Source organism: Bufo bufo, chromosome 2 (assembly GCF_905171765.1).
Source record: "Bufo bufo chromosome 2, aBufBuf1.1, whole genome shotgun sequence".
Taxonomy (NCBI): Eukaryota; Metazoa; Chordata; class Amphibia; order Anura; family Bufonidae; genus Bufo; species Bufo bufo.
Genome location: NC_053390.1, coordinates 530,933,654 through 530,955,730, shown reverse-complemented (window position 1 = coordinate 530,955,730; position 22,077 = coordinate 530,933,654). Strand labels below are relative to the sequence as shown.

Sequence of the window (22,077 nt, the reverse complement as noted above, 5' to 3'; positions counted from 1 at the left end):
GCATTCTGAATGGAGAGCAATCTGTTCAGGATGCATCAAGGATATCCTTGGTTCAGTCTTTTTGCCTTTTCAGGATGGAGATAATACCGCAGCATGCTGTGGTTTTATCTCCGTCCAAAATTCCGGAACACTTACCAGATTTTTTCCCATTGAAATTCATTAATTCCAGATCTGGCCCCGAGTGTTCCGACAAAATGGATCTGGCATTGCGGTCTGCGCATGCTAAGACCGCAAAAAAAATGTGAAAAAAAATAAATGCCGGATTCGTTTTTCCAGATGACACCGGAGAGACGGATCCGGCATTTCAATGCATTTGTCATACGGATCAGGATCCTGATCCGTCTGACAAATGCCATCAGTTTGCATACGTTTTGACGGATCCGGCAGGCAGTTCAGGCGACGGAACTGCCTGCTGGAATCCTCTGCCGCAAGTGTGAAAGTACCCTAACCCTGTTCTTTGAGCTCTTCACAGCTGTTAAATACTCATTACAGCTCAATACTTTCAGCACTAATAGGAATATGGCTTAAATAAGTGTTGAGCTTCAGGAGATCACAGATAAGGGATTCACATGAGCTGTCAGATGAAGGGATTCAATGTAAACACAGAGCCTAATGCTCTGCCGATACACAGATTACGCAGTTATACTGGGAAAGTAGCTGAAATTTATAATAAAGACCAATTAAAAATGATTTTCTTAGCCCAAACTAACTAGAATACAATCATAAAATAAATTGCCCCCGAAGGTGCCCATAGCCTTTAAAGTGAATTTTAAACTTTATTGTGTTATTTGTAGATACATATTCCTGTACGAATTAATTTCTAAAGGTAGATTTACACTGCCCCATAATTGCCCGTCTAAATGGGCTGCCGATCACCTGATGAATGAGCGAAACGCTTGTTCATCGGGTGATCCTGTCGTCATGCAGGCATATCAATCATCGCTTCTGGGCAGCATATTGTGTGGTCTATTGCCCAGAAACAATGATTCTCCATGGGGACGAGTGATCACAATAGTGATCCCTCATCCTGATACTGTGAAGGAGATCGATGTGTGTCTCCTTCACTGAGCGAGCAGCCGACTGTTGGGAAGGAACGCTTCCTTCCCGACAATCGGCTGTACATTGGAGCGTCTAAACCCACCTTAAATGTATCTTTATAGTGATAAGTGCATTGTTTTCCTAGTACACGCAGGCGTGAGGATAGGTTTTGAGTTTTTGTGAGGATAGGACAACCTCTTTAAAAATAAAATGCTGGCTGCCTGCACCCTCCACTTCAGGAAGCATGTTATCTTTTAAAAAGACGCTGCCATGAAAATGTTTTATTACATATTAACAGGATATCATTTTTTGAAGTCACTCCATGTATTCCATTTCCTGCCCTGGTTCTTAACGTCCTCATTTGTTTGGACAAACAGCCTTGCTTGACTTTCTCGTTTAGGCTACCTTCACATATGCGTTGTGAACTCCGGCAGCCTGTTCTGGCAAAGGAGGAGAATGCTCCAGTATAGCTGGATGCTGCCGCGAACCACTGGATCCCCATTGACTAATGGGATCTAAGCTTTCTGACACTAATGCTGGTGTTTGGCTAAACAAAAAGTCATCACTACAGGACTATAGACTACAAGTCTGAGACTCACATCATGGCCTTCATAAACTTTCATAGAACAGTCGGGAACAGAGTTGTTTTCTGCTGCAGTAAAGTAACCAGAAAGGTGTTGCTTGTGTGTAGGTTACTTTTGGGGGGCACAAGAAAAATTGAGTGCTTGTTTAAACCCATGTAACCTTATCAAAAGATGCTGTAAAAGAGGCCCCTTTCATAGCATTAGCATTATATTGATTTATGATGCTATGTAACCCTTAAAGGTCTGGAATATATTGGACAACACTGACATAATGCTGTCAGTGTTATCCAATACATTCCAGAACTGTAAGAGTTACATAGCATCATAACTCAATATAATGCTATGCGACCCTGGCAGTGCTGGAAGTTCAGGACAGGTGATGCACTGCGGACCCGCAGCGTGACACTCGCTCGTTTGAAAGGGGCCTTAGTCGAATATAGGGAAGAAAGGGATGCAAATGACATCTTAGCAAGCTCTGCCTCTAATTCTACCAGATGTAAGGCAGCTATCCTATAAGTCAATGTTTGACCCTTTAAATAGACCTTGAAACCTGACATTGATATTAAATACGCGAGCACCTCATCTGCAGACTGGTGTTTCGGGGTGATTGCCCCTCATCAGTGCAGAGCAGAGAGTACTGGCTTAACTGGGTGAGAGGTCTGTCAGGATTTGGGGGGGTACTATCTCTCCTTGGGGAGAGAGCACCTTAATCAGCGTGAGGAGACTTATAGGCCATACATGCTATTTAAAGGGTCAAACTCTGATTTTATAGAATCGCTGCCTTACATCTGGTGGAATTAGAGGCAGAGCTTGTAAAGAGCTTATTTGCATCCCTTTCTTCCCAAAATTCCATAGGAGCATGTACTGTATGGGCAATAAGTCATCAATATCAGATTGGCGGAGGTCAGACAAGTGTAATTACAAGCCGTCCCAGTCCCTTCTATGGGATTGTTCGTTGTTCCTATACACTTGAATAGGAAGGAGCCGTCCCATAGAAGTGAATGCGATGGCTTAGCTGTAACTACACTGCGATGTCGACGGCGAGCAGGTGAAGAATGAAGGGAAAGTGGCATTCGCATGGAACGCGGCCTTTTCTTCAACCAGCTGATCGGTGGAGGTGCAGGGTGTTGGACTCCTGCCGGTGTAGGTAATCAGTATTAAAATCCCGGAAAACCCCTTTAAACAATAGATAATTTTCTGATGATACAATGTAGACTGCTTACTGCAATATTATAGGGTGTATTGTCTCCATGGGTACAATTTGGCATTAAGAATAACATCAAGCAGATTTGCTGCAGTCTTATCATTGCTTGCATGCTATCCAACACTAGACAAGGATGATAACATCAGAGATTATATGAATATATAACTACACTACTCTCTTTACATAGTTTTATGACCAACCATTGTAGTACAGTAAAGAGTATTAGGCTCATCTAAAAATAAACTCAACTCTCATTTAGTAATGGAAATGACAGAACTATAGTTTAGCAGGTTGGCCCGCATTTCTTGATTACTTAGGCCCTGTTCACATATGTCCAATAATCTTGCAGTGATTCCCTGTTGGAACTGTTTTTTTTTGTCTGCTGGCATCAGTTGTGACTGCTTATGTCTTCCTTGGTTGGACAATAAAATATAGCCTTTCATTTTATATATATATATATATATATATATACATACATGGCACACGGCGCTGGCTAAAATACCAGTGCCCGCCCGATCAGCTGCAGGGGTCCGGCAGTCACTGATAGCCGGACCTCTAGATGTGCCGCTGTCAGCGCTGACCGCGGCACGTGCGATGTATAGGGAGGGAGCTGCCATCGGGTCCCCGTGCTGCCTCAACGGGGACACGATAGCTGGGAAGGCAGCCCGATGCCTTCCTTATTCATCTTGGCTGCCTTCCTGTAAGCCTGTGAGATCCAGCCCCCTGGATCTCTCAGAAAGCTGGCTGTAAGTGTATTAAACTGTGTAATACACTTACAGCCAATGTATTACAATACAGATGTATTGTAATGCATTGTACAGGTGATCAGACCCAAAAGTTGAAGTCCCAGAGTGGGACAAAAAAAAAAGTAAAAAAAAATAAAGTTTTACACAATAAAAAATGTAAAGTTTAAAGTAAAAAAAAAAAAGCACCTTTCACCAAAATTAATTTAAAAAAATTGTAAAAAAAATAGGTAAAAATTGAAAAGTAGACATATTGGGTATTGCCGCATCCGTATCAGCCGGCTCTATAAAAATATCCCATGATCCACCCCGTCAGATGAACGCCGTAAAAAACTAATAAAAAATACTGTGCCACAACGATCAAAAAGGCGTATGTATCCCAAAATGGTACCAATCAAACCGTCATCTCATCCCACAAAAAATTAGCCCCTACCTAAGACCATGCCAACACGAAAACAAGATTTTAATCTGTTCAAAGAGGCTTTCACTGTGTAAAACTTAATAAAAATAATACACACATTGGGTATCGCCGCGTCTGTAACAACCTGCTCTATAAAAATATCACATGAGATGCCCCCTCAGGTGAATGCTGTAAAAAAAAAAAAAAAAAAGTATACCAAAACAGACACTTCTTTTTGTGAGGCAAGGTGACAAAAAATGGAACACCAAGCGATCAAAAAGTTTTATGTACCCAAAAATGGTACCAATCAAACCATCATCTCATCCTGCAAAAAATTAGACCCTAGCTAAGACAATCGGCCAAAAAAATAAAAACTATGGCTCTCAAAATCTTATTTTTGTGTTGCCATTTTCTATTGTATTCCAAAACAAAACAGCAATTTTTTTCACCTTGCCTCACAAAAAGGGTAATACCAAGCATTCAAAAAGTCTTATGTACCCCAAAATGGTTCCAATGGAAACGTCACCTCATCTCGTAAAAATGAGCCCCTACATAAGACAATCACTCAAAAAATAAAAACCAATGGCACCAGCAAACCAATCCATCAAAATCTGCTTCAAAAGCCATATGGCGCTCCTTCCCTTCTGAATCCTGCCATGTGCCCTCCCAGCAGTTTAGCGCCACATATTGCCGTATTCATGAGAAAATTGGTAACAAATTATGGGGTGCTTTTTTTCTTGTTACCCCTTGTTATTAGCACATATAGTCATGCATGTCAGATTTGCAAAATGTGAAAAGTGGCTCAGTAGTGAAGGGGTTAATAAATATAATATATATATATATATATATATATATATATAATTTTTTTATTTTTTTACATTATTATATAATTCTCTTATGTTATTTATTCTTCACTGTCTCATTTGTCTGTATTTTCCTTTTTAACACAGGGAGGGAAATCCAGTGGTTCCAAGCAATAAAAACCTTGTTAACATGGACTCAAAACCCATCCAAATTAATGGTAAGTGGCGTTTTTCTGACATGGCCTTCTTTACTCTACTTTTCACCTATTTCTGATGTAGATGGATGGAAAGTATAGAGAAGTGCCCCATATCCTCCATGTGTGAAAATATACATGTGTATATATGCAGAGGTGTAGCTGGGACAAGGATTCTGCATTACGCCCCCAGCATTGTTCCACTCAAATTTACTTGAAGAGGGCTCCCTGCTTCACCATGTAAATGAGCCGCCCAGCGGTGCTCCCCCCAGCCTCTGTGCCTGTGGCATGTGCCCCAGCTGCCCCGCCCCCTCGCTATGCCCCGATATATGTACAGTATATAAATGAAATATCTAAATTTGTGTCTGTAAAATATCTTTAATAAGGTCTTGATATTGTCTTATTCTCTAAATTGTGGAATGGACACAGAAGAATGCAGGCATGCCACTGGCCAATGTGGTCATTTTCAGTGCTCTTACACTATTCCTATATTTTTAGGTTATTCAAGCGGAGAGCGTCTGAAGCACATAAAAGACAATTCAGATGTGTATGCTTCAGAGGTAATTGTCACTATGTGCTTATACTACTATAGCACCTCTTTACTAGAGTGCAAAGCAATAGCAAAGAATATTTGAATAGGTGTTGTGTAATACTATATGCCACCCGCAGTGCAAATGTGTGACCACCAACATTTTTTCCTACTGTAGGTCAATTCTCATGCGGTTCAGTATCTTGTAATTTAACATGAACACTTAGAACAAGTGGCATCTGTCACTAAAATCATCAACATCAAATTAGTCACTGAGCCAGGTAGGGCTATCCCAGCACTTTAAGGGATTTCCCGTCTCAACAGTTGTGGCATATCGTTAGGATGTGTCACAGATCTCAGATAAAAGCAAACTATAAAAACTAATGCTATGCTATTCTCTATATAAAATTAATATGAGATATTTAGAAAATATATTTTGATCAAAATGTCAGCTAGGTTATGCAGGTCCGACCTCTAGAATCTGCTCCTATCAACAGAATGGGGCCCTCAAAGTGAAGGAGAGCACACTGCGCATGTGCGCTGTCCTCTCCATTCAACTCTGAGACTTCCAAAAATAGCTATTTTTAAGAATCCTATAGCAGTGAATCTAGAGCAAGCCACACAAGTGCTGTCATCTCTCCATTCACTGCTGTGGGACTGCCAAAAAGATCCGAGCCAGTACTCCCATAGCTGAGACTGAAGGATGGCCGTGTATGTCTTGAGCAACATCTCAGGGACATCAACTAGGAACTTAAAGCTTGGCTGCAAAAGGGTCTCCCAAATGAACAGTGATCCCAAGCATACGTCCAAAGTTGTGGGAAAATGGCTTAAGGACAACAAAGTGAAGTTACAGAGTGGTGATCACAAAGCCCTGACCTCAATCCCATAGAAAACATATAGTGAGTTACTATCTAGAGGCCTCGGTTGATAATGGACCATTTTTGGTGGAAGAAATACAGTATTTCACCAATTCTTTAATTGATCAAAATTAACAGTTTGGTAATATAATTTTAAATTTGGTAATCCAAATCCTCAATGTCTCTTTAAACAAGTCATAGTGTTAAATGCAGTTCTTGGTCTTTTCTTAGACCATACAGGCCATTCATTTGAGCACGAAAAAGGGCATATATGACTAGGGATTTTCATAAGAATAATCCTCAGTCCATAGAGTATTTTGGTAAGATTATCATTTTGTGCAGCATCATTTTACTGCTTCTTAATGTTTCAAATTTATTTTGAAATACATTTTCTATTAAGGCTTTAGATGGGTACTTCTATGAGCGTATTCCTAAATAGGGAATGGACTTTGTTTGCCGTGTGTTTTTAATCATTTCTTCCATACAGTAGCTAGGGAAATGTTTAGGGCTAGTATTAATAATTTAGATTAATTGATTTTAGCATACGAGATTGAGCTGAAGAGGCTTAGTAAGTTATATACAGCCTTAAAGGAAGTGATTGGATTTTGTATTGCAATAATGATACCTTCTGCAAAGAGGCCAATAGCAAAGAGGCCAATGACCTTAGTTTTTCATTTTGATTCCCGGTATTAATAGATGACATCTTGACACCTCCAACCTGCTTTAGTTTTCAGTCTTTTTTTTACGTCAGAAAACTAGCCTAAAATATGATTCATTAGCTGGGCCCGCTGGTGACGCCCCCTCCCCGCCTTCGTCATGCCCCGTTATTGGTAAAAGAGGCACGGTCAGCATAGAAAAGCCACTTGTGACAATACTTTGTCATAGTGGCATTTAAAAACTTGCAAACACACTGTTTGCAACTTTTTCCACCAGAATCTTCTCATGCCCCTTTAATCATTGAAATACACTCTTTGGGGGGGGGGGGGGGAGAAAACACTCCTAGATAGAAATGTAGTTGCTGGAAATCTTGGCATGCAGTTACATGTATGTCTCAGGCAGATATATGAACGTGGTCTGATTTATATACTGGGTCTTACCATAAAAGTGACATAAAAGTGCTTTCCTCGCTGCCCTATAAAAAGACTCTCAGGGCCTACTTTTTGGTAGTGTACCTTTTTGGTGAAAGATTAACTGTTAGACGTGCTTTAATGACACACTCAAAGACATTTTGCAAAATTGACGGACTTGGAGCGGGGGCACATCATTGGACTAAGAGAAACAGGATGGTTGTTTCGAAGAAATTGCCTGCTATCTAGGCCGTTCTGACTTAGCTGTGAAGGAGGTGTTCGGAGTGGTGATTACATGAGGGCATGCAACATGGCAAACAGGCTCTGGATGATCCAGGCACCCCACCAGTAGAGAGGATCATTTGATAAGCCAAACAAGCACAAGCAGCTCCCACAATTTTGTTGTTCACCATCCAGACGGCACGCATTACTCGTCCTGCCAATGACGGCCAGCCACATTCACCTTCATTTACAATGGTGTCATGAATGAGAAACCTGGATTGCTACTGACTGGAACCGTATCATTAAGTATGGAGGCCTTGTGGTGAGAGCCTCTGTCCTGCGCCAGATGTGTTGCTTTTCATGGCAGGGCTTCCAACTAGCATTTTTCAGCAGGATAATGCTCACCCACAAATAGAAAGAGTTTCCTAGGAATATCTCCACCAGATTTGAACACTTCCCTGGCCTGGCTGCTCACCAGATTTTTTCGACAACCTATGAGTGTGCAGAATCTACAGGCCCAAATGTGCCACAGGATACTATACAGAACCTCCATGCCCAACCATATCTCATCTTGTATCCAGGCTAGAGGCGCCAAAACATGGTACTAGAGCCTCCGTTAAATTGTACAGTTTACCCCAATAAACTTCTCCTTTCCCTTAAATATTATAATAACTTACATATATCCTCATTACATTCACACATAGAAAGTCCTCGGTGAGGTTTTTTTTTGTAATTAATGCTGCAGTATTTTTTCCGGCAAAAATCGCGGAACAATACCGCACTTGCAGGATCCGGCATTCATTTCCATAGAGATGTATTAATGCCGGATCCGGTACAAAGTGTTCTGGAAATTGCCGCATCGCAGTTTTCCGGTCTGCGCATGAGCCGGGATATAGGAGGAGCTAGTTTCGCTTTTGATCTTTGAAAAAATGTAAATACCTGATCCGTTATTCCGGATGATAGCGTATGAGACGGATACGGTATATCACCGGATCCGTCTAACGGATCTGGAAAAACAAGCAATCCGTTTGTATACGGCTTGCTAGATCCAGCAGGCAGTTCCGTTGCCGGACCTGCCTGCCGGATTCTAATAACTGGAATTACTCGAAAGATTCTAATTAAGCAACTGCTAAATTTATATACACAGCAAAACTGTGTATAGAAATCTTCTATATACAATTAATAGCTGATTTAGCTTATTCATTTGTTGTACAGGGTGGCCCATGAAAAAGTAGCGTACCTCCAATATCTCCAAATCAAACTAAGAGTCTATTTGCCTAATCTGTTTTAGTTGTCCATAGCAACCAATCAGAGCTCAGCTTTCAGTTCCTACTGGGCTCTGAAGAAAATAAAAGCTGAGCTCTGATTGGTTGCTATGGACAACTAAGGCTACTTTCACACCTGCGTTAGGTGCGGATCCGTCTGGTATCTGCACAGACTGATCCGCACCTATAATGCAAACGCTTGTATCCGTTCAGAACGGATCCGTTTGCATTACCATGAACAAAAAAAAAATATATATATATTTTTTTTTTTTTTTCATGATAATGCAAACGGATCCGTTTTTACTTACACTGAAAGTCAATGGGAGGCGGATCAGCGTTTTGGTGTCCACCTCCAGAGCGGAATAGAGGCTGAACGGAGGCAAACTGATGCATTCTGAACGGATCATTATCCATTCAGAATGCATTGGAGCTAAACTCATCCGTTTTGGGCCGCTTGTGAGAGCCCTGAAACGGATCTCACAAGCGGACCCAGAAACGCCAGTGTGAAAGTAGCCCAAGACCGATTTACTCTTACGCAGTTTGATTCGGAGATATAGTATCATTTTTAAAATGTTTTAATAAATTTGATTGAAACAGAACAGTTATGGGCAGAACTGAATAAGTGTGTGTGAGACGGGAAGGCCACAAACATGGCTCAGTTACACCAGGTGGAATGGGCCAAAATTGTGAGGAGATTGTGACAGGCTAACCCAAGTTTGACAATTTAAAGGCAATGCTACCAAATACTAACCACATGTACAGTTGCAAGAAAAAGTATGTGAACCCTTTGGAATTATATGGATTGGAGTGAGGTGTCAGCCAACTGGAGTCCAATCAATGAGATTAGATTGGAGGTGTTGGTTACAGCTGCCCTATAAAAACACACACCAGTTCTGGGTTTGCTTTTCACAAGAAGCATTGTCTGATGTGAATGATGCCTCGCACAAAAGAGCTCTCAGAAGACCTATGATTAAGAATTGTTGACTTGAATAAAACTGGAAAGGGTTATAAAAGTATCTCCAAAAGCCTTGCTGTTCATCAGTCTACAGTAAGACAAATTGTCCATAAATGGAGAAAGTTCAGCACTGCTGCTACTCTCCCTAGGAGTGGCCGTCCTGTAAAGATGACTGCAAGAGCACAGCGCAGACTGCTCAATGAGGTGAAGAAGAATCCTACAGTGTCAGCTAAAGACTTACAAAAGTCTCTGGCATATGCTAACATCCCTGTTAGCGAATCTACGATACGTAAAACACTAAACAAGAATGGATTTCATGGGAGGATACCACAGAGGAAGCCACTGCTGTCCAAAAGAAACCAAGTTGCACGTTTACAGTTTGCACAAAAGCACCTGGATGTTCCACAGCAGTACTGGCAAAATATTCTGTGGACAGATGAAACCAAAGTTGAGTTGTTTGGAAGAAACACACAACACTATGTGTGGAGAAAAAGAGGCACAGCACACCAACATCAAAACCTCATCCCAACTGTGAAGTATGGTGGTGGGGGCATCATGGTTTGGGGCTGCTTTGCTGCATCAGGGCCTGGACTGATTGCTATCATCAAAGGAAAAATGAATTCCCAAGTTTATCAAGATATTTTGCAGGAGAACTTAAGGCCATCTGTCCACCAGCTGAAGCTCAACAGAAGATGGATGTTGCAACAGGACAACGACCCAAAGCATAGAAGTAAATCAACAGAATGGCTTAAATAGAAGAAAATACGCCTTCTGGATTGGCCCAGTCTGAGTCCTGACCTCACCCCGATTGAGATGATGTGGCATGACCTCAAGAAAGAAATTCACACCAGACATCCCAAGAATATTGCTGAACTGAAACAGTTCTGTAAAGAGGAATGGTCAAGAATTATTCCTGACCGTTGTGCACGTCTGATCTGCAACTACAGGAAACGTTTGGTTGAAGTTATTGCTGCCAAAGGAGGTTCAACCAGTTATTAAATCCAAGGGTTCACATACTTTTTCCACCTGCACTGTGAATGTTTACATGGTGTGTTCAATAAAAACATGGTAACATTTAATTCTTTGTGTGTTATCAGTTTAAGCAGACTGTAATTGTCTATTGTTGTGACTTAGATGAAGATCAGATCACATTTTATGACCAATTTGTGCAGAAATCCATATCATTCCAAAGGGTTCACATACTTTTTCTTGCAACTGTATATAAACCTCTGAGCCACTGGGAATGTGATGAAAGAAATAAAAGCTGAAATGAATCATTGTCTCTAGTATTAGAGAAATTAGACAAATTGTGGATCCGCAAAACACGGATACCAGTCTGTCCTATGATAAAAATCTTTTTTGCGGGGTTGCGGAACAGACATACAGATGAGAACAGCATACAGTTTGCTGTCCGCATCTTTTGTGGCCTTATTGAAATAAATGGGTCCGGATCTCGTCCGCAAAATTGCAGAACAGATGCGGACCCATAAATTACGGTCATGTGACTGTACCCTTATTTGACAGTCTTCAAATTTCACAGTCTTGAAATATCGTAGTGATCCTAACTGACCTAAGAGAGGGAATGTGTACTAGGATGAAATGTCAGGAATTGTGAAAAAATGAGTTTTAATGAATGTGGCGAAGGTATAGGTACATTTATGAGCTCAACTGTATGTATAGGGATCGATCTTTATAAAACATGATTTACAAAATGACTAGAAAGTGACTTAAAATGTAAAAAAAATTTAAATTTGGAAAATGTATAAGATAGGACACTGTGTAAACAAGTTTGTTGCTCCCTTATACTATATATATACGTGGCCTAATCTGAATCTTTGTTTCTGTGTGCCCATAAAGGCCAGATTATTCCATGTTGTTTTGGAAAAGCCTCTATCTGGAGAGCTGGGATTTTCCCTGGTGGGAGGCGAATATGGGATATTTGTCAAGTCCATCAATCCTGGGGGTGTATCTGACATAGAGGGGAGCTTACAAATTGGAGACAGATTACTTAAGGTAATTTAAGTCCTCTCTTATTTTCTATACGCACTTAAATACACCCGTTTACCTAAAAGTAGAACGTGAGACTATTCTTATTTGCTTTTATTAGAGGTTCTAATGATAAAACCATAACCTATATCAGCATAGTAGTAAATAATTATTCTACAAGAGGCTCTTAGCTGTAGATTATAGCATGGTCTCTGTATTACATAAATATGGCCTATGAAAAGGCAATAAAACCAAATCTTCTGTGAATTTCCATGTAGCATAGTATGTTAGCCACTAGAGGGCATTGTTATATGGGAGTGGAATCACAAGGCAATGAGGGTCATTTACTAAACAGTGGCATATCATACCACAGTCTGAGTAAAAAACCCTGCTGGAGGAAGATCCAAAAAATGTATTAAGAGGTACACATGCTGTTAGATCAGTCAGGCCGTAGAGGCTCCGTCCGCGCTCCATCTCCTGTTTTTTCACAACAGTTTTTTTTTCGGAAAGATGCGAGGATATTAGAAAGCTAAAATACTGCAAATTTTGTCACAAACTGGCACTGACAAAATTTGTGACTTTTCTACTCCAGAAAACTGGCATAGCGCTATAATCAATGACCCCTAACGTTTTAACACAGTAAAGTCCCATTGTTACTCCTGATGTGTGCATTATCCCTTCTCTGCTTTATTGCGTTTTGTGTTATTCCTATGCATTATGTCTTTTGTGTCCATTATTCCTATCTTTTATCATGGTGTTCTTTATTCCTGTGCTTTGTCATCAGTGTTTGTGTAGTTCCTCTACCGTGACATCACTGTGTGCCTTATCCCTATGTGCATTATCTCTGTACTATGACATCACTGTGTGCCTTATGCCTGTGTTGTGATAACACTGTCTGCAGTATCCATGTAACATAGTAACATAGTACATAAGGCCAAAAAAAGACATTTGTCCATCCAGTTCGGCCTGTTATCCTGCAAGTTGATCCAGAGGAAGGCAAAAAAAAAACCCTGTGAGGTAGAAGCCAATTTTCCTCACTTTAGGGGAATAAAAAATTCCTTCCCGACTCCAATCAGGCAATCAGAATAACTCCCTGGATCAACGACCCCTCTCTAGTAGCTATAGCCTGTAATATTATTACACTCCAGAAATACATCCAGGCCCCTCCTGGACTCTTTTATGGACTTTACCATCACCACCTCCTCAGGCAGAGAGTTCCGTAGTCTCGCTGCTCTTACCGTAAAAGTGATGTGCTGTGATATCACTGTGTGCATTATCTCTGTGTTGTGACATCCCTGTGTGCATTGCCCCTGTACTGTGGCATCACTATGTGCATTACTCCTGTACTGTGGCATCACTATGTGCATTACTCCTGTACTGTGGCATCACTATGTGCATTACTCCTGTACTGTGGCACCACTGTATATATTATTCTTGTGCATTAGAGCGATTAAAATAATCATAAGCTTTTCATCTTCTGAACGTGCTGCTGAAGGTGGTCATGATAAAGTGGGGCACTATTCAAAGTGGGCCCCATGGTTACTTGTTACGCCCCTGGCAAGTACATATATCAATATGTCCAGAAAATGCTGAATTTTGAAACATATTTAAAGTCGTTCTTCACATAAATTTCTGATATTTACTGACAAATTGTTTATTGATAAAATCAACTAAGAAATTAGTAAAATGGAAAGTGTGAATTATTTAATGACAACAGATATGACGTTGACAACTATATAATAAATAAAATATATTTTCTAGGTCAATGGTGAATGTATGAAAGGAGCTACACATGGCAAAGCAGTATCTTGTATTCGAAATGCTAAAGGCCTTGTACAGATTGAAGTTGCCCGTGAACTAATGCCAAAAGATGCATCGTTTGCTTTAGACAAGTGTAATGGAAACTTAGGTAAGACAAGTCTTGGCTCTAACTATTCTATTGCATCTGCCATTTTTGTGGTCCATCACCTTCAGTTGTCACTCTTTCTTAGAAACTTATGACAAACTGGAGCTTTTACAGGTTAATAGCAAACACTGGCTTTTGTTGTAACTTGATTTACTAATATGTGTTCGTATTAACCCTTTAAAGCGGTTCGCCGCTTTATTTTTTTTGAAAACCTATCCTCAGGATAGATCTGCAATATCAGATCGGCAGGGATCCGAATCCCACCACCCCTGCCGATCAGCTGTTCGAATAGAAGGCCGCACTCCTGCAAGCACTGCTTTCTCCTCAGTTGTGCCCACGGAGACAATTAACCCTATAATATTGTAGTAACCAGTATGCGTTGTATCAGCAGAAAATAACCTATTGTTTAAAGGTGTTATCCGGGATTTTAATATTGATGACCTATCCTCAGGATAGGTCATCAATATCATATCGGTGGGGGCCCAACACCTGGCACCCCCACCGATGAGCTGTATGAAGAGAAGGTTGTGCTCTATGCGAGCGCAGCCTTCCCTTCATTGTTTACCTGTTCGCTGTCGATATCGCAGCGGTGAGCAGAGGGTAATTACACCTAAGCCGTCCCATTCACTTTTATGCGACAGCTCCTTCCTATTTAAGTGAACACTACAGAGCCGTCCCATAGAAGTGAATGAGACGGTTTAGATGCAATTACACCTGCTCACTGCTGCAATTGCGACGGCTGAGGAGAAGACAGTGCTCGCAGGAGCGCAGCCTTTGTTTCAACCAGCTGATCGGCGTGGGTGCCGGGAGTCACCCCCATTGACCTGATATTGATAACCTATCCTGAGGATAGGTCATCAGTATAAATAAAACAGAGAACCCCTTTAACTACCGCCATATAGTGTATTTTAGCAGACATTCAGGGATCTCCTTTGATACACCTTGTTTTTTACACTGCATGGTGGTTTATCCAGCCACAGTTCAGGTGCCTGACTGTGTCTGACAGATGAAAAGGCAGAAACATTATTTAACGCTTCTGCAACCTCAATCTATGTGTACAATGAATGCAATGTGTACAATTCAAGCTACGCCAATGCCACTGTCACTATTGGTGTTGGTGATCACGTGATCTCCTGGATAGCTGTCAGATAACAGAGCTGCTCCCGCCCTGATGATCGGACAGGGGTCACAATCAGGGCTATTATGGGTCTAGTTTGGCCCTTTGCAGACGAGCGTTCCTCCCGCAGCGAGTCCTCATCGCAGCACTCGGCCTGTCCTCCCAGCACTGACGGGATTCACATAGCATTATGTTGATTTATGATTTTATGTAACCCTTACAGTTCTGGAATGTATTGGATAACACTGACATAATGCTGCCAGTGTTATCCAATACATTCCAGAACTGTAAGGGTTACATAGCATCATAAATAAATATAATTTTATGTGAATCCCGTCAGTGCTGGGAGGTCAGGCCAGGAGCTGCGATGCGGATTCGCTGCGGGAGGAACGCTCGTCTGAAAGGGGCCAAACTAGACCCATAATAGCCCTGATTGTGACCCCTGTCCGACCATCAGGGCTGTTTTTACCTGAAATTTTGTCTGCAATGAGATCCCCATTTATAGAGGATATATGCAGTGTAAATGTAAATCAGTCCATGTCCCCCAGAGGTTTCTTCTGACCATCCGGGGGACAAGTTCACAAATCACAAAAAAAGTGAAAATTAAATGATTATATTACAAAACGTGTTTGTGACATTTTAAATGCCATTGCACCTAAATCTAGGCACAAGTGCCATTTCTACACTGCTCTCACCACTTTCTGAAAAGGTGGCGGGGTGTGGGCAGGGGATCAACAAAAGTTTTTGGGCTTAAATCCTCACTGATGGTTTCAATCTAAGCACATGGATGGCCGAACAGTGCACTTATATGATGTGTAAGTGCATCCTCCGGCTGCGCAGGGGAATATCAAGAGTGACATTTGTACCCCCATTGTTTTTACTCTTTGTTACACCCTAAAGGCCAAATAATTCTAAAGAATTCCAAATACATTGTGCTTAACCATAAATCATAATAACGAAGAAATACACAATGACTTGAATAGCATGAAAAAAAATATATTATACCGATGACCAGGTCACGCGTGTTATTAATGGGTTAAACTACATGCCTCGCAAATTACTACATGCACACCTACATGAATGAGCCAACCACTGAGAGCTTGACAGAGGAGGAGATGACATCTAGACCGTATTGTCCTTGGGTTAGATTTACTTGCAGGTATTCCACACGACTTACAGTTTTTTTTCTCAATTTTTCATTTCTTAATTTGGTTGAACTACAATAATATAATCAATTTGTGCCATTTTCTTGTATTTTTGTTCCTCTTAAAAAAAAATCCAGAGCTCCATGAGAGCAATAACAATTACTGTGAGGACGATGAGGAGGATCAGAATGATGTTATACAGTCCCTGCTTGACGTTGTCCATGAACAAACACAGAACCTTCTGCAGCTTAGTCGTCAGAATGCACTTTCAGAAGACAACTATTCAGGTACTAGTAACCGCACATGCTGATAGACCTGCCATTACTGACCATCTGCTGCAAGGAAAGCCTTCTCTACCGAAATAACTTTGTTGGTTCTTTTCATTTGTCACAAACTCGCATATTGCCCGGACATGCCATCCTGGGTATCATGGAGGTAAAATCTGCAGGATACCCGGTGATTGCTAGAATGATATATTTTCAGTGCTCCGTGGAACTCTGAAGCTCCTTCAGAATTTTTGCAGTCCTCAGAATGAAATTGGCACTATACGTATAAAATGACAAGGGGACCATAGTTTCTGATTATCAGTGAGCCCAACCAATCAGCAAGTGACAGCAAATCTTTACTGAGACTAGCATCCCCCTTTAAAGGGAGTCAGAATTTTGGACTCTGCTAAAGTGCTGCCTGTGCTAGATCTGGAAATCTGTTGAAACATACCTGTGTATATGGTTTCAGTAGCAGCATGACTGAGAGAGTTTTAATCGGAGACATGCCACTACCACATTTGCCCTCTTAGCGTTCCCTAATGTTAAGTCCTCTGCTCTCTTCAGTAAGTGCCCCAGCAGCCTCCACTGTGCTCTTGAGTGACCGCTGTAGTGGGCTCTTGTTTGGGCACTAGAGCCATCACCTGACTACAGGGGAGTAGTAGTAGAGCACTTACTGCAGAGAGCTGACAGCACTTCATTGTTAGGGAATGGCCAGAGGTTACTTGAGGTTCCGCCATGATACTACTAAAACCATACACAAAGGTACAGTATGTTTAAAGAGAAGCTTTTGTTTCAAAACCAATAGTACAAATGAGACTAAGAAACTTTGTAATATATCTTGCTATAGAAGAAGAATCAGCAACCTCCCAGCTGTTTAGAAACTACAACTCCCAGAATCCTCCTTTCACTTCTTTCTATGGGAGTTACAAGAACAGCCGAGTAAGTGTGTGCATGCTGGGAGTAGTATTTTCACAGCAGCTGGCGTGCTGGAGGTTGCTGATCCCTGCTATAGAAAATACCTCCTTTATTTCTCAGGCTCCACTGTCTCTCTTCTCTTCCTCTGCACTTCACTCACTGCTCATATCTGTCTTTAGTGAAGATGAGTTACCAGCTCACTTAAAGGGACAATGCCTATATGTGAACATTAAAGGGGGTTTTCCGAGAGCTTTTAACTGATAACGTATCCTCTGGATAGGTCATCAGCGTCTGATCGGTGAGGATCCAACACCCGAGACCCACGCCAATTAGCTGTTTGAGAAGGCAGTAGCGCTGCAGCCTTTTCCTAGGCCATGTTATTTCACATTCATTTGTCACGTGGCCTAGGCGCAGCTCAGCCCCATTGAAGTAAATGGGGCTGAGCTGCGATACCAAGCACAGCTGCTATACAATATAGTGGCGAGCACGGAGAAGGCCGCATCGCTACTGTGAGCACAGATGCCTTCTCAAACAGCTGATCCCCACAGATCAGATACTGATGACCTATCCTCTGGATAGGTCATCAGTAGGGATGATCGAACCCAACATTTATGCAGGACGGAAAACAAAGTCTTGTCCTGCATAGCGGAAATCAGACAGATCCGTTATCCTGTCGATAAACTGCTGTTATGATGGGATGCAAAACAGAATGCCTCTTAATATAATTCATTTATATTCTGTGCTAACGGAATCCATAGCGTAATTCCTCCAACCACCCGAACGTCAAACCAGAACCTGAAAACGTCTCGTTCACTCATCCCTAGTCATCAGTATAAAAAAAATATATAATATAAAATACACTGCTCAAAAAAGTAAAGGGAACACAAAAATAACACATCCTAGATCGGAGTTAATTAAATATTCTTCGGAAATACTTTGTTCTTTACATAGTTGAATGTGCTGACAACAAAATCACACAAAAATTAAAAAATGGAAATCAAATTTTTCAACCCATGGAGGTCTGGATTTGGAGTCACACTCAAAATTAAAGTGGAAAAACACACTACAGGCTGATCCAACTTTGATGTAATGTCCTTAAAACAAGTCAAAATGAGGCTCAGTAGTGTGTGTGGCCTCCACGTGCCTGTATGACCTCCTTACAACGCCTGTGCATGCTCCTGATGAGGTGGCGGACGGTCTCCTGAGGGATCTCCTCCCAGACCTGGACTAAAGCATCTGCCAACTCCTGGACAGTCTGTGGTGCAACGTGACGTTGGTGGATAGAGCGAGACATGATGTCCCAGATGTGCTCAATTGGATTCAGGTCTGGGGAACAGGCGGGCCAGTCCATAGCATCAATGCCTTCGTCTTGCAGGAACTGCTGACACACTCCAGCCACATGAGGTCTAGCATTGTCTTGCATTAGGAGGAACCCAGGGCCAACCGCACCAGCATATGGTCTCACAAGGGGTCTGAGGATCTCATCTCGGTACCTAATGGCAGTCAGGCTACCTCTGGCGAGCACATGGAGGGCTGTGCGGCCCTCCAAAGAAATGCCACCCCACACCATTACTGACCCAATGCCAAACCGGTCATGCTGGAGGATGTTGCAGGCAGCAGAATGTTCTCCACGGCGTCTCCAGACTCTGTCACGTCTGTCACATGTGCTCAGTGTGAACCTGCTTTCATCTGTGAAGAGCACAGGGCGCCAGTGGCGAATTTGCCAATCTTGGTGTTCTCTGGCAAATGCCAAACGTCCTGCACGGTGTTGGGCTGTAAGCACAACCCCCACCTGTGGACGTCGGGCCCTCATGGAGTCTGTTTCTGACCGTTTGAGCAGACACATGCACATTTGTGGCCTGCTGGAGGTCATTTTGCAGGGCTCTGGCAGTGCTCCTCCTGTTCCTCCTTGCACAAAGGCGGAGGTAGCGGTCCTGCTGCTGGGTTGTTGCCCTCCTACGGCCTCCTCCGCGTCTCCTGATGTACTGGCCTGTCTCCTGGTAGCGCCTCCATGCTCTGGACACTATGCTGACAGACACAGCAAACCTTCTTGCCACATCTCGCATTGATGTGCCATCCTGGATAAGCTGCACTACCTGAGCCACTTGTGTGGGTTGTAGACACCGTCTCATGCTACCACTAGAGTGAAAGCACCGCCAGCATTCAAAAGTGACCAAAACATCAGCCAGGAAGCATAGGAACTGAGAAGTGGTCTGTGGTCACCACCTGCAGAACCACTCCTTTATTGGGGGTGTCTTGCTAATTGCCTATAATTTCCACCTGTTGTCTATCCCATTTGCACAACAGCATGTGAAATTGATTGTCACTCAGTGTTGCTTCCTAAGTGGACAGTTAGATTTCACAGAAGTGTGATTGACTTGGAGTTACATTGTGTTGTTTAAGTGTTCCCTTTATTTTTTTGAGCAGTGTATAAAATAGGTGGATAGTGTTGAGGATATGGCCTGGCTCATAAGTTCCCCCTTTTGTTTGGACTTTTAGCATGGCAAAACAACTTACCTTGACTTTCTCAGTCAGACCATTCACTCCGACCAGAGAGGGAAGGGGGATAAGTGACTCGGTCAGGGCATCACACATTACACTAATGAGTGCAGTGCTGTTCTGTGGGCTTCTTTATCTAGGCCTATCAAGAGAACAATAGAGCTGTCTCGCCGTCATCCCAATTCTACATCTTCTATCATCTTCTATATAGTAGCAGATGACATATTTCCCTCACAGCTGCAGTAAAATAACAACGCGTTACATACTTCTCTGCTGACTGCTTCAGGACAGTATTTTGTATAAAATTTTCAGCGGTACAGTACGCCCAAAATGAAAATCAAAAATTCTTGAAACATAGTTTTCTATGAATATTGAGTTAAAAAAAACATACCCCTTTCTAACCGAAGCTCATTATAAAAGGTCAATCCAGATCATCAGCCCCTTAATTTGGCATTAAGGGGTGATGATCTGGACTGAACTTTTCTTTTTTTTTTTGGGGATGTTTTTTTCATATTAAAAAGACTTCCAGATTTTGAGACTGAAGTGCGGTATGCATCTTTGAAAGCTTTCCAGCCCTGTGAGCAGTTTTTCCAGGTCAAAAGTACCGACAGACTCCCTTTTAGGTAGTGTCAGAGTTACATTTTCTAATACCATGTAACTGTAATATTAAAAAGAAATGCTCTGCTCTTCTGTGTATTTGTCACATATTGCCTGCGATTTTTTTAATCCTTTTTAATATTTTGTACCGTCTTTTTTTAATGTTTACTTTTGTTAATCTTTTGTATCATAGTGGATCAAACTGAAGAAGACCTCGATGAAAAAGCAGAAGACACCGATTGTGATGATTTCTCATTACCGGATGACTCTCCTGAGGTACAGGAATAATTAGTGTTAGCTCTAAATACAGGTCTCTTATTGGACCACGAGAGGTTTCTGACTTCTGCAGTGACTGTCCTATGTCACTGTGTTGTCAGACTGTATCCACAATACATTTCATGGGAGGCATGATACTAAATGAAATGGATTAGGTCTGTCCCATATATGCTGCTTTGATAGAAGTATGTTGGTCATAAATCTAAGAATATGAATATTTTATATGGCTAGTAAAAAATTAATGGGGGTGTTTCTAGAGCATGGTCATTGGAAATAAACAGCCGAGGCTAGTTGTGCCCGATGGCCTTCATGTTATTTATCACTTTCTCTTGTTTGCAGCCAGGTAACGTGAATGGCTTGGGATCATACAACAATATTAATGGGAATGAAAGGTAAGAAGCTTATAAAAAAAGATGTCTGAATGTAAAGAGGACCGGGCAACGCTCCTGACATGTCTGTTTTAGTAAATAATTGTATTCCGCATGAAATGACGATTCTGGGTCATCTTTTCTTGTAACTCTATTCTGTGCCTTTCCTCTATTAGCCCTACTAGAAGTTTATGAATAAATTGACAACTGGGTTTTACCAGTTTGAGGTGTCTCCTTGCACCCAGAAATTGTCCAATCAGTGCTGATCGTGTCAGACTGTGCGGGGACATAGGGGAATAGTAGCACCCAGTTCAGAAATTTATAGTAGAAATAACAGAGGAACTGAGCAACATAGAGTTATAAGAAATGATGCTCCAGAATAGTTTTTGCAAGAATTTACTGAAACAGACATGTCAGGAGAGATGACAGGCCTTTTTTTTTAAAGATATAAAATTATTTTACTCTAAGAATTGAATAAGCCAGAGATGCCAGTCAGTGGCTGATTTCATATGAGTTGCTGCAGGTACCCCCCACATCAGCCGTGTGGCAGTGGCATTATGAAAGGTTGTGTCTGACGAGATCACCCATTTAGTACATATACACTGGACAGCTTTCCTTCCTGCCATCTATTATAACTAAATCTTATTCATGGTTCATCGTTATGCATTCTCCATTTTGTATCTCGTCAGATCTCCATCTCAGTCTAACTCCGTGAAGCAAGGGAAAGGTGAAACGAAGAGTCATGACGTGAAAATAGAGTCCAGTTCACTGGGTAAATCCTTATTTCCCACATTATACTGATGTGATTGTGAAAGAGTGTGTACCTGTAATAAAACCGAATATTACACCCATGGACGAGCGATGTCACATTTCTGGTGATTACAAACCTACGACCACCAATACTCCCCAACAAAATGCACATAATTAGTATATTTTAAAAAATCATTTTTTTTTTATCAAACAAGAAAATACACAATAGACTGGTGAAAAGAGATAATAGTGTATACCAGAACAATGTCAATATAGCGGTATTGACATTACATTATTCCGGTGTAGATTATCTGTTTAGTTTGTAGTCCAAATTGGTATGCTTCCTCTTCTGTGGCAGTAACATGTGGCTATTCCCTCTTATATATATATA

The 22,077-nt window shown here is 41.6% G+C and overlaps 1 protein-coding gene across 8 annotated transcripts in view; it reads left to right on the top strand.

The window, feature by feature from the left end:
• Nucleotides 1-22,077, top strand: part of PTPN13 (protein tyrosine phosphatase non-receptor type 13) — a 266,849-nt gene that overhangs the window by 232,495 nt on the left and 12,277 nt on the right. For 7 of the 8 annotated variants that reach the window (XM_040417981.1, XM_040417980.1, XM_040417978.1 and 4 more), the window contains 8 exons: nt 4,920-4,990; nt 5,465-5,526; nt 11,719-11,874; nt 13,609-13,756; nt 16,153-16,302; nt 20,486-20,568; nt 20,908-20,960; nt 21,626-21,708. In XM_040417981.1, coding sequence (XP_040273915.1) covers nt 4,920-4,990; nt 5,465-5,526; nt 11,719-11,874; nt 13,609-13,756; nt 16,153-16,302; nt 20,486-20,568; nt 20,908-20,960; nt 21,626-21,708 — 806 coding nt within the window. The remainder of the gene's footprint in view (nt 1-4,919; nt 4,991-5,464; nt 5,527-11,718; nt 11,875-13,608; nt 13,757-16,152; nt 16,303-20,485; nt 20,569-20,907; nt 20,961-21,625; nt 21,709-22,077) is intronic. The other variant, XM_040417979.1, reaches the window with a different exon arrangement.